The 12,167-nt window shown below is 43.6% G+C and overlaps 1 protein-coding gene and 1 long non-coding RNA gene across 7 annotated transcripts in view; both read left to right on the top strand.

Annotated features, from left to right (window-relative positions):
* Positions 1-4,846, top strand: part of LOC111980292 (uncharacterized) — a 5,254-nt gene extending 408 nt beyond the window's left edge. The window contains exons 2-4 of one of the 2 annotated variants that reach the window (XR_002879422.2): positions 2,586-2,619; positions 3,250-3,364; positions 4,029-4,846. This is a non-coding gene — a long non-coding RNA (uncharacterized lncRNA). Of the gene's footprint in view, positions 1-2,585; positions 3,365-4,028 lie in introns of both variants that reach the window. The other variant, XR_011481685.1, reaches the window with a different exon arrangement.
* A 5,122-nt stretch (positions 4,847-9,968) lies between these two features.
* Positions 9,969-12,167, top strand: part of st8sia6 (ST8 alpha-N-acetyl-neuraminide alpha-2,8-sialyltransferase 6) — a 7,718-nt gene continuing 5,519 nt past the window's right edge. For 2 of the 5 annotated variants that reach the window (XM_024011946.2, XM_024011944.2), the window contains exon 1: positions 9,969-10,732. In XM_024011946.2, the coding sequence (XP_023867714.1) occupies positions 10,647-10,732 (86 nt within the window). In that variant the 5' untranslated portion in view covers positions 9,969-10,646. Of the gene's footprint in view, positions 10,970-11,081; positions 11,268-12,167 lie in introns of all 5 variants that reach the window. The other 3 variants (XM_024011942.2, XM_024011943.2, XM_024011945.2) reach the window with 3 other exon arrangements.

Raw genomic sequence — 12,167 nt, 5'->3', positions numbered from 1 at the left:
GTGCCAGTGACCATGGGATCATAGCAATGATTCTACAGGATCTGTTTTGTCCAACAGGTAGGCCTACCAGGGTTGATGTAATGATAGCTTATTCCCGAGGCAAACCCACTAAAAGGATTGAAAGTGCACAAGTTTTCATTTTGTACTTGCAATTGTTTGAATAATTTCATAAAATAAACAATTTCACTATTGGCTTAGATGAGTCAGCTGATGTACACCTGAAAAGTACATATTCTCATTCCATTCCTTTACTTAGATGTGTGTATTAGGTAGTTGTGAATTTTTGATATTGCTGTACTGTTGAAACTAGACTCACAAGACATTGGCCTACACTCGCAATAACATCCGCTAACCATGTGAGCAATAAAAGTTCATTTGAAAAGGGTAGGGATACTGTCAGTAAGACAATAAAGGGTACCACATACAACCACACCCCGCATATCCAAACACTTGAATATCACCAACACTTATCACATTCTAACACCTTGTGGCACATTGACAAAGACAGTTTTACCAACTGTCCTCATAGCTCAATGTGGATTCACAAGTTAATAAAAATCAAGATTCTTAGCTTCGTCATGCGGCAAATGTAAGGTCTGGTAAAAAAAAAAGAAGGGCACAATTACTTTGCTATGGTATGCATCGAGTGGTTTGTCCTGTCAATTTCCTACAAGCTTTTTGAAAAGTCTGGACTGAGGAAAAACAGTAAGATCAATCACACAATGTCATTGTGTAGAACAGGTTATATCCTTGTAAATAGAAGTAATCCAATGCCACTTCAGAACTGCCCACACAATTGATAAACCCATGAAACCATGTCAGTAGTGTACATCACAGGTGTGATCAAGTAAGAGTGGACTCAGCTAACCATGTGAGCAATAAAAGTTGATTTGAAAAGGGTAGGGATACTGTCAGTAAGACGATAAAGGGTACACATACAACCACACCCCGCATATCCAAACCACTTGAATATCACCAACACTTATCACATTCTAACACCTGTGGGCACATCTGACAAGACAGTTTTACCAACTGTCCTCATAGCTCAATGTGGATTCACAAGTTATAAAAATACCAATAAACCATGTCAGGTAGTGTACATCACAGGTGTGGATCAAGTAAGGGACTAAGCCAGGCGGGTGTCAAACTCATTTCGCATCGTGGGCCACATACGGCCTAGGGAGATGTCAAGTGGGGGCCGGACCATTAAAATTATACCATACTCTGCTATAAATAACCAAAATTCATGTCTTTCCTTTGTTTTGGTGAAAGAAGCACAAGAACATTAGGAAAATATTGAAATTTAATGAACTATCCTTTTACAAAACATTTCATGAAACACCTCATATTTCCTTAGACAAATGTGCAATTTACTTTTATCATTCACAAATATGCATTGCAACTGATCCCACTGATTGTACAAAGGCACAAACTTTAATTGGTACTGAAAAATATAGTTAATGCACTTTAAGATTAAATGAGACTTTTAAAGAAAGGAATGTTTAAACCACTTACACATACGCATATAAATCTAAATGTAATCCTGCGTACACCTTACAAACTAAGGAGAGTGATTTTTAAATGTGTAATGAAGAAAGTGTTCGCCTGTCCTGTAAATCTTAAACTTCATACATGAAACATACATAGTATTCCTCGTCAGGCTAATATTGGCAAAAGCTTGTCGCTTCTCGGCACATACAAGTTCAGCCGCTTCATCATGCATCGTTTTAACAAAGTCACCGTCGAATACGGCTTCGATGCTAATGCTATTTCGCTAGCAATTAGGTAGCTGGCTTTTACCGCTGGCTTCACTGACTTCTCGGCTCTGGATGAAAGTTGACTGCTGTTTCCTCAGACCCGCCAGCAATTCGTTAATCTTATCTCTTCTCAGTTGTCTTGCAAGCCGTCATATTTTTCGCTGTGATGAGTCTCGTAGTGGCGTCGAATATTATATTCCTTCAATACCGAAACTTGTTGCAAACACACCAAGCACGAAGGTTTTCCGTGCATCTCTGTAAATAAATAGACGTGGTCCATTTTTCTTTGAAAATTCTACACTCCTTATCTACTTTTCTCCGTTTGGATAACGACATTTGGCTAATGAGGGTGTAGCGGGAGAGGTAGAGACCAAGGTATTAACAACGTCGTAACAAGCAGCAGATGGCGCATTGATGTACCCTCCTGTTTTCAGTCTGTCTCAGTGATGCAGCTTGTCTTCTACTCTGATGGAAAGAGTGCGCCCCTTAGCGGATAATCCATGAATTGCAGCGAATTAAAAATATTAATTCCATGTCTTTTATGCATTTTTCCACTTTCAAATTATCTGCGGGCCTGATCGAACCTCCTTGGGGGCCGGTTCCGGCCCGCGGCCGTATGTTTGACACCCCTGGACTAAGCTAACCATGCGAGCAATAAGTTGATTTGAAAAGGGTAGGGATACTGTCAGTAAGACAATAAAGGGTACCACATAAACCACACCCCGCATATCCAAACCACTTGAATATCACCAACACTTATCACATTCTAACACCTGTGGCACATCTGACAAGACAGTTTTACCAACTGTCCTCACAGCCTCAATTAAGTTCTTCGTATGAGAAGGCTCACAAACTCAAGCTGGTATGTAAACGTGTGGTTGATTGTAGCATGCCGGATCAAACTGGACGGCAGTGGGTGAAGGGAGTTATTACAGAAGTTTAAGAAATTGTTAACATGAAATAAATAAAGGACCACTTGAAGGGAGGCTCACTTATTGAGGCAAAATGCCTCCAGATGGATGAAAGAAATACTAATTACTAATTGAATGTATGTAAACTTCAGACCCACTGGGAATGTGATGAAAGAAATAAAAGCTTAAATAAATCATTCTCTACTATTATTCTGACATTTCACATTCTTAAAATAAAGTGGTGATCCTAACTGACCTATGACAGGGAAGTTTTACAAGGATTAAATGTCAGGAACTGTGACATTTAAATGTATTTGGCTAAGGTGTATGTAAACTTCTGACTTCAACTGTATATAGTGCTGTTAATTTCATCATTGGAAGTGTAGCGTTTGGATCACCAGCTCAGACATCTTTAAAAAAGCTAGATATAATCCAGACCCAAGCCCTAAGAGTATGTTGTGAAGCACAAATGTTTTGGCGCGAGGGCAGGGGCCCCCGCAATCCAAACTCTCTTAGGCCCCCCAAAAGGGTCAAGCTGGCCCAGATGATATTACTGATGAGGCTTTCTTCACCCTCTCCAGAAGTGGCCTGCTATGACAAGACTGCTGAGGCAACGACTACTGCATCAGAACACCACAATGCTGACGCGACGAACGCTCCATGCCAAACAACTATGGACTCTGGTGTGCATGTGGTGTGAGTGTGCCCCGGCCTGTCCTTCTGTTTTGTTTTGCTTTTATCACGTAACCCCCTTTTTTAATAATAAGAACGGTATTAAAGAACCGTAAACACTGTGTGGTATTGGGATTCAGAGAACTTTGGTTTTTGACTTAGTTAGGCGAGACAACCACGTCATAGTAAGTACATTTTTCTCAAAGTAGTTTGAGCAAAGTCTGTTCTAGTAGAAAAAGTGCAAGTGTTATTCCAACATTTGTGCACAAAGAACGCAGAAGCTGGAGTAGGGTGCTCTATCCTTCCTACTAAAATCTCCTCCCGTCGTCACAAAGTAGTAATTGTGTGCAAGGCATATGGGACCCAAATACTAAAGTTTTGAGTACTTTAATACACTAGAAGTGAATTTGTCCAAATGACTTCAAATAGGGGACAAGGAGCATAGTGTTTTTATTTCTAAACTGTAAAACAGATATTAATGCAAATACCATCAAACGGTGACTGTACTGTCGCCTCATATGAAACATTTAATCTAAAATGCTGGTGTACAGAACCAAATGGAAAATGTTAACTGTACAAATGCATTTGCTTGGCTAAACTATTTACAAACATTACATCCACTCTGTGGCTCACTKTTACGTTCCCCAGTTTCTGTGTTGTAGTTTATGTATTTAAGTGTGTGTTTCAGGAGATGGCTTCCTGAATTCTCCCCAAGCAGCTGATTGGTCGACTGACTCCATGGCTAATTGGAGCTGACCCCGCCCCCTCGTCAGGACGCAGATGTCTTCAAATACCCATTCCTTCTGAAGCTATATAAAAGCCAGCTTCTGTTCAGAAGGGAGATCGTTGCTGGGAGATCGTTTCTGGGAGGAGAAAAAAAAAAATATCATAGAAGGAAAAAAATGCTAGAGAGAGAGAAAAAATGCTAGAGAGGAGAGAAAAAAATGCTAGAGAGAGAGAAGATGCTGGAGAGAGAGAGAAGATGCTGGAGAGAGAGAGAAAATGCTGGAGAGAGAGAGAAAATGCTGGAGAGAGAGAGAAAATGCTGGAGAGAGAGAAAATGCTGGAGAGAGATTTTTTTTTTTTTCAGGGAGCAGAGGGTTATATAGTGTTTGTTTCTCAGAAAGCGATTTGGTATTTACTGTGTTTGTTTGTTGCATTATCAGATAGAGCTTATTTGATGTCCTTGGTTTCTTAGTTTGTTTGATATTCTGTTTCATTTGTTCCCAGGGGGGAAGGCACCTAGGGAGTGCTTAGGCAAGAGGCCCGCAGGCATACATATACCCGTAGTATATTCACTGTCTAGGCACACTAGGAAAGACCTGGGCGGACCACCCCCTGTATTTTGGTTAGCGCACCAGGTGGTGCTAAGTTAGGTAAGTAGTGGGTAGGCAGGTAAGGTAGGAGAGGGGGCTTTGACATTTACTTTCTTTGCTTTGGTTCCGTCCAGCCCATTTYCCCCATATTACCGTGTAAAGGAATAAAGTCCTTGTAAAYGGTACCACATTCTGCCTTTTTGTCATCCTTACTCGCACCTACAGTCCATACCTCTTTTACTTCACAGAGTTTAGTTGTAGCAGGGTGTTGCGTTCCCTCTTCATAGAGGTGTGTGTAACACTCATCTCCMCAACGACTTCTCAAATGCTATTTTAGATTAGTAGTTTTTGTCAGCACCCTTACTTCCCACTGCTATGCCCCCCAGATACAATTTTTGGGGTGTCGTGAAAGGCCTATTATCATTGTCATTGAGAACACCATCCCCACAGTGAAGCATGGTGGTGGCAGCATCATGCTGTGGGGATGTTTTTCATCGGCAGGGACTGGGAAACTGGTCAGAATTGAAGGGAGGATGGATGGAACTAAATGCAGGGAAATTCTTGAGGGAAACATTTTACAGTCTTCCAGAGATTTGAGACTGGGAAGGAGGTTCACCTTCCAGCAGGACAATGACCCTAAGCATACTGCTAAAGCAACACTTGAGTGGTTTAGGGGGAAACATTTAAATGTTTTGGAATGGCCTAGTCAAAGCCCAAACCTCAATCCAATTGAGGAGCTGTGGTATGACTTAAAGATTGCTGTACACCAGCGGAACCCATCCAMCTTGAAGGAGCTGGAGCAGTTTTGCCTTGAATAATGGGRAAAAWYCCMRKKGSTWRRWKKKSCRARSYTWWWRRRRMMWWMCCCMARRRRMYTKSMRSYKKWAWTKSYKSMAAAWGKKKYTYYWMMAARKWWTKRMYTTKGRGRGGRKRAWWRKTWWKSMMSSYYWARKTTYYRKTTTTTTKKTTTAWTTYYTKKTTKKTTYMMMAWTMAAAAATATTTTGCATCTTCAAAGTGGTAGGCATGTTGTGTAAATGAAATTATACAAACATCCATTTTAATTCCAGGTTGTGTAAGGCAACAAAATAGGAAAAATGCCATGGGGGGTGAATAATTTCGCAAGCCACTGTACTGTCCATAACGTCTATTCATCCCTACATATATATTTATACTCTGGACTCCGACATTGCTCGTCCTAATATTTATATATTTCTTAATTCCATTTTACTTTTTAGATTTGTGTGTATTGTTAGATATTACAGCACTGTTGGAGCTCGGAACATAAGCATTTCGTTGTACCCACAATAACATCTGCTAAATATGTGCATGCTGCCAATACAATTTGATTTGATTTGCCAGGGRACAATGGGTCCTTTTGTTACCGCCTGTCCTGTATCCAGAAGCTGCCCAGCCATGCCGTGTGATGTCACATGGGCACAGGCAGGAAGTAATTGCCCCTCCCCTCCATCCCACCCCCACAGCTAAGCTCCTTCTCAGGCTCCCTGTGTGGAACAGCTGGGCTATGTCAGCCTGGAAACATACACAGCAACACTTAACCAACACCTTGACAATCAAGACCAGCAGCACTTATCTACACTTACACAAATACACAGGTACAAAAAACACTCACCTAAATACACAGAAAACYATTCATGATAAACTTAGAACTCTCAAACAGACCTTTATCCATACACACATCTACTGTAGTAGTTCAACAGTAAACACACMCACACACTCACAAATCTTGATAATCTATCGAGAGTGTACTGGACTGATTCCTCCTCTCTCTGTTGAATAATAGATTAATCACGTTAAAGTATACTCAATTGAATTAGATTGATAATTTATGAATTATTCAGTCAGGCGGGGGAAGTGAGGGAGGCGGGGGAGTGGAGAGCAGGTAGTTCCCAGACAGCGGGGCTTTAATAAGATTAGAAATGTGCCCTTAGAAAAAAAGGCATTTTTGCTTGGAACAAGGAGGAATTAATGTGGCTTGGAGTGCTGTGTGAGGGACAGCATGTAACACGGGGGAAACGAGATGAGACCTGGATACTTTGATCAACAGAGAGGGCGACAGAGAGAGAGAACACTGCCTCCTTCTACTATCGGCATATTATATACTCAGTGTTGCTGCCTGCTGCTTTCGTTGTTTTAACGGTTCCAAGCTGGCACTACCTTTTCTTATCAGTGTTTCACAGTCCTGCTCCGATCATATCATCTTTGTAGGCATGCATGCTGCCGTGTACTTCTCCCCACAGGCCTCATGCTCTAGGGCTGAGTCATTTATCTGGCGTCTACACAAGGTTCATAGTTCATACAGTCGGAAAAAGAAAGAGCTTTCCCAGAACTCCCTCTTCTATCATGAAAGGACACATATTACTTTCTGAGAGGAAATACTGTTATCTGTGTCCGTGTATGTTCGTCTGTCTGTCTGTCCGTTCTTCTGTCTGCAATAGGAAATGACACAACGGAACTAGAAGGACATAACATCCACCCCTCCTCCTGACCACCGTCAAGCCCAGATGGTACAGCGGCTTAGGCCAATGGAACACACAGCACACACACACAGCACACATTCCCCACGGGAGGCCCAGCTGCTTACATAAATCACTGAATCCGTGAGCCTAGCATAGCATAGAGACACCAGTCATCGTTCACAAAACCATTACACAACTCACCCATTCACCTTCCTCCCTGCCTACACAGAGCTAGCTAATAGCACGGTCAGATTGCCCTTATGCTCCCTCATTGCCTCAGTGAGCTCCAACATTAGCAACACTATTAGTCCTAGTGTGTGTTATTAACAGACCGATCTTCATGATCTTTTATTAGCCTTACTGCACATAATCATAATGTAGCACATTYAGTACCCTTATATAACTGAGCAGGATCTTTGCATGGGCAGGGGCAGACAGCGGCATACTGTGAGATGTGCCAGGAGAACTTGTCTTAGAGCTCTATTGTTTTGGGAGGCTTAAGACTGCACAGTCCAGCCTACTGGGMAACTTCCCAGATTAACGGTAGCTTTTAAGAGTTACTCATAATCAATGGGGCTTTTCCCTGGAAGTTRAAGACAGGACTTATCTCTTGTTGATAAAATCTGATCACATACACTACATGACCAAAAGTATTTGGACACCTGCTCGTTGAACAACTCTCCAAAATCATGGGCATTAATATGGAGTTGGTCCCCCCTTTGCTTGCCATAACAGCCTCCATTCTTCTGGGAAGTCTTTCAAATCAAATCAAATTTATTTATATAGCCCTTCGTACATCAGCTGATATCTCAAAGTGCTGTACAGAAACCCAGCCTAAAACCCCAAACAGCAAGCAATGCAGGTGTAGATGTTGGAACATTGCTGCTGGGACTTGCTTCCATTCAGCCACAAGAGCATTAGTGAGGTCGGGCACTGATGTTGGGCGATTAGGCCTGGCTCGCAGTCGGCGATCCAATTCATCCCAAAGATGTTCGATGGGGTTGAGGTCAGGGCTTTGTGCAGGCCAGTCAAGTTCTTCCACACCGATCTCCACAAACCATTTATGTATGGACCTCGCTTTGTGCACAGGGACATTGTCATGCTGAAACAGGAAAGGTCCTTCCCCAAACTGATTGCAACAAACTTGGAAGCACAGAATCGTCTAGAATGTCATTGTATGCTGTAGCGTTAAGATTTCCCTTCACTGGAACGAAGGGGCCTAGCCAAACCATGAAAAACAGCCCCAGACCATTAATCATTCTCCACCAAACTTTACAGTTGGTACTATGCATTCGGGCAGGTAGCGTTCTCCTGCCATCCGCCAAACCCAGATTYGTCCGTTGGACTGCCAAGCGTGGTTCATCACTCCAGAAAACGCATTTCCACTACTCCAGAGTCCAATGGCGGCGTGCTTTACACCACTCCAGCCGACACTTGGCATTGCGCATGGTGATCTTAGGCTTGTGTGCGCCTGCTCGGCCATGGAAACCCATTTCATGAAGCTCCCAACGAACAGTTATTGTGCTGACGTTGCTTCCAGAGGCAGTTTGGAACTTGGAAGTGAGTGTTACAACTGAGGACAGATGATTTTCAGCACTCGGTGGTCTCGTTCTGTGAGCTTGTGTAGCCTACCACTTCGTGGCTGAGCCGTTGTTGCTCCTAGACGTTTCACAATAACAGCACTTACAGTTGACCAGGGCAGCTCTAGCAGGGCAAAAATTTGACGAACTGACTTGTTGGAAAGGTGGCATCCTATGACAGTGCCACGTTGAAGTCACTGAGCTCTTCGGCAAGGCAATTCTACTTCCAATGTTTGTCTATGGAGATTGCATGGCGGTGTGTTAGATTGTATACACCTGTCAGCAACGGGTGTGGCTAAAATAGCCGAATCCACTAATTTGAAGRAGTGTCCACATACTTTTGTATATATGGAAGAGGTGTCCACATACTTTTGTATATATGAGAAAGCTCTTTTTGCTTTCTCATAATTTGGTTGGGTCTAATTGTTTTGCTGGCCTGGGGCTCTGTARGGTCTGTTTGTGTTTGTGAACAGAGCCCCAGAACCAGCTGGCTGAGGGGACGCTTCTCTAGGTTCATCTCTCTGTAGGTGAGGGCTTTGTGGTGGAATGTGTGGGCATTGCTTCCTTTTAGGTGGTTGTAGAATTACATCTTGATAACTAGCAGGTATAGTCCTAATTCTGCTCTGCATGCATTGTTTGGGGTTTTGCGTTGTACACAAAGTATATATTTTTGTCTCTCTTTCTCTCTCATCATCTCTCAGGGTGAGAAAAGTTTTAATTAATAGCTTCTTAGAACTGATGCCTGATGCTGTAAACAAAGTTGAGCTTGAGCCTGCAAACCACCTGGAAAGTAAACTTGCAGAGCCAGCCAGATATGGAACGGGGCAGTCAGAGAAGGGCACGAGATAGAGAACAGGGAAACCGTCGATCTGATTGGCCGATAGCCCCTTCCCCATGCCTACTCTGACCATCATTGCGCTAGGCGGACGAAAAATACAATCCCATGGCCCCAACACAGAACACACACACACACCACACCACACACACACACCACACACACACACACACACACAACACACACACACACACACACCACACACACACACACACACACACACACACACACACAACAACACACACACACACACCACACACAACACACACACACACACCCACAACTACACACTACACACACTCATACACACAAGTCAAGCAGCGACCCTGGGCTAATTCAGTACCAGGGAATTATATTACTGGCTGCTCTTCATGCAGAGGAGGGGAGAGAAGAGGGGGTTCGGATGGGGGTGGGACGGATATTACAGGAAGAGAGGGAGGGAGAGAGGGGGAAAGTGCAGAGAAGGCTGGGGCTCAGGGGTGGGGTTGGAAAATGCAGAAGGAACAACAGCTTGAGCTCTGGGACTACAGTGGACAGAAAGTAAGAGTGAGAATGAAGGAGTGAGAAAGAGGAAGCCAGAAAGAGAGATGAAAGGAAACAAGTCACATCAATCTACGTAAAGGAGGGCATGCGGACAAGACGGACATTGTAGTTCTACAGGAGCCGAGTGGAGAGGGAGAAAAGAGGGGGGAAAGGAGAGAAAGAAGGGAGAGAGGCGCATGAGGTATTTTTATAGGGCACGGACAGAGATATGATAGCCTGCTTACAGAAGCGGTGTGCTTGGAAACGCTCAGAAAGAGAGCGAGCGGGAGAGAGAGAGAGAGAGAGAGAAAGAGAGGGTGGAAAAGGAGGGGGGAGTGAGTGAGACAGAAAGATTAACCACAGTCAGAAAGAGCGAGAGTGAGCAGTGAGGTACAATCAGGGAGAAATAGAAAGGGAGGGAGGAGGGTGCATGCGAGGTAGAAAAAATAAAATGAAAGAGGGGAAAGGTGCCAAAACAAACTAATGTGTCAGTGCGGAGTGAGGGACACTAGGAGAGAGGGAGAGAGAGAGAAGAGGAGAGGGCCAGCCAGAGGGCTTAGTAGGGGGAGAGAGGCATGAGGGGACTGTTCTGCTTTTTGCTCACCCTGTCCATCCTGGGGACTGTCCTGACTGCACTCGTCTGGTATGTCTTCAGAGACCGGTGAGTCCCACTCCTTTCACACCCCTTCTCCCCAACTTCCTCCCTCTCGACTGGGCAGGCGTTGGAGCCTTTAGCCACGGGCTAGGTTTGGGGCATTAGGCCTGGCTGGTGTACGCTAGCATCATATACTCCAGACAGGCACAGAGAGGACAGAAGGGAGTGAGTCGCCACACTTCTGTTTTTAATGTGTGATTGTTTCACATCGGTTGGTGTGAGTAGCTGCTCTACTGGAACAAGGTAAGAGTTGTGCAGGGGGTGAAATATGATATGTTTGGTGTTGGTGGTTATGCCTGTTCACTGGTCCCCCCCTCCACCAACTCGCCTTTTCTCTCTTTCTCTCTCTCCTCAGAGCAATGGTTTGGTTTTTCTCAATGCTTGTTACTGTGGGTATCTTAAATAAACCACTGACACACCCTGATTATGTGGTGGAAAAGAGAGAGAGAGAGAGAGAGAGAGAGAGAGAGAGAGAGAGAAACTTCTGTTTGTGCCCCAGCAGAGCTGATGGATTTCAGAATAAGAGGACGGTGTTGCAAAGGTACATGGATGGCTCAACGTTGGTGCATTTTGAAATATCATACTCAAACAAAAATATTATAGCAGATCTTATCTCCCCTTGACCCATTGTTTTAAAAGACATACAAACCTAGCATGTGCTTGTAGGTGTGCTCTGTTAGATGTTGATTTTAAATAGTGATCTGTTTTCGGTGGGAAAGGAAGATGTCGCCTGTAGGCAGACGAAGATAAGTAAGTGAAAGGTGAACAGAACAAGAGATTGAGATCGAGAAGTCACTGTRAAATGTATTCTCATGCTGTTACCAAAACACGCTCGATGAACACACCGTTGGCTTGTTTTTAGCTTAGTGTYTGCCCTTCTGTGACAGTGACACTTGAGAGTCGGTTTTTTCCAGTCATGTCTCGATAAAACTGTCTGAATGTGACTTTAGACTCAGATTATTCATAGAACTAAGTGTTGTTTGACTTTCACCATCTACAGGATATGCCMATTATCCCACCATAAATAACTGTCCACAAGAGTGTCACATTGTGGAGCAGGGAAACCCACGCACCCTCTGTAGTGTATTCTTAAAATATCTCTTTATAGCTCACYTCAAGGGGGATTATCTGTATATAGTAAGTTCAGGCTTGACCTTGCCCTTGGATTTCTTCTCAGACTGTTTTTGATAAAGTCCCCTGTCTTTCAGTTAATTTGCTTTTGGCACTGCCGTTTGTAATGCTGCTGTAAAACTCCTTCAAGCRTTCGGGTTTCCTGTTTGAACAGTAAAACACCCTTAAACGGCTGTGTTTGCCCTTCAGTAACCCTTTTGTCACGATCGTCTAATGAATTAACGGACCAAGGTGCAGCGTACGTAGAGTTCCACAAGTTTAATCAAATGAAACTCACAAAAACAACATAGAAGAATAAATGATACGTGAA

This window comes from Salvelinus sp. IW2-2015, linkage group LG20 (genome assembly GCF_002910315.2).
Source record: "Salvelinus sp. IW2-2015 linkage group LG20, ASM291031v2, whole genome shotgun sequence".
NCBI lineage: Eukaryota > Metazoa > Chordata > Actinopteri > Salmoniformes > Salmonidae > Salvelinus > Salvelinus sp. IW2-2015.
The sequence above is the reverse complement of the archived record's forward strand: the minus strand, read 5'-3'. Positions and strand labels throughout refer to the sequence as shown.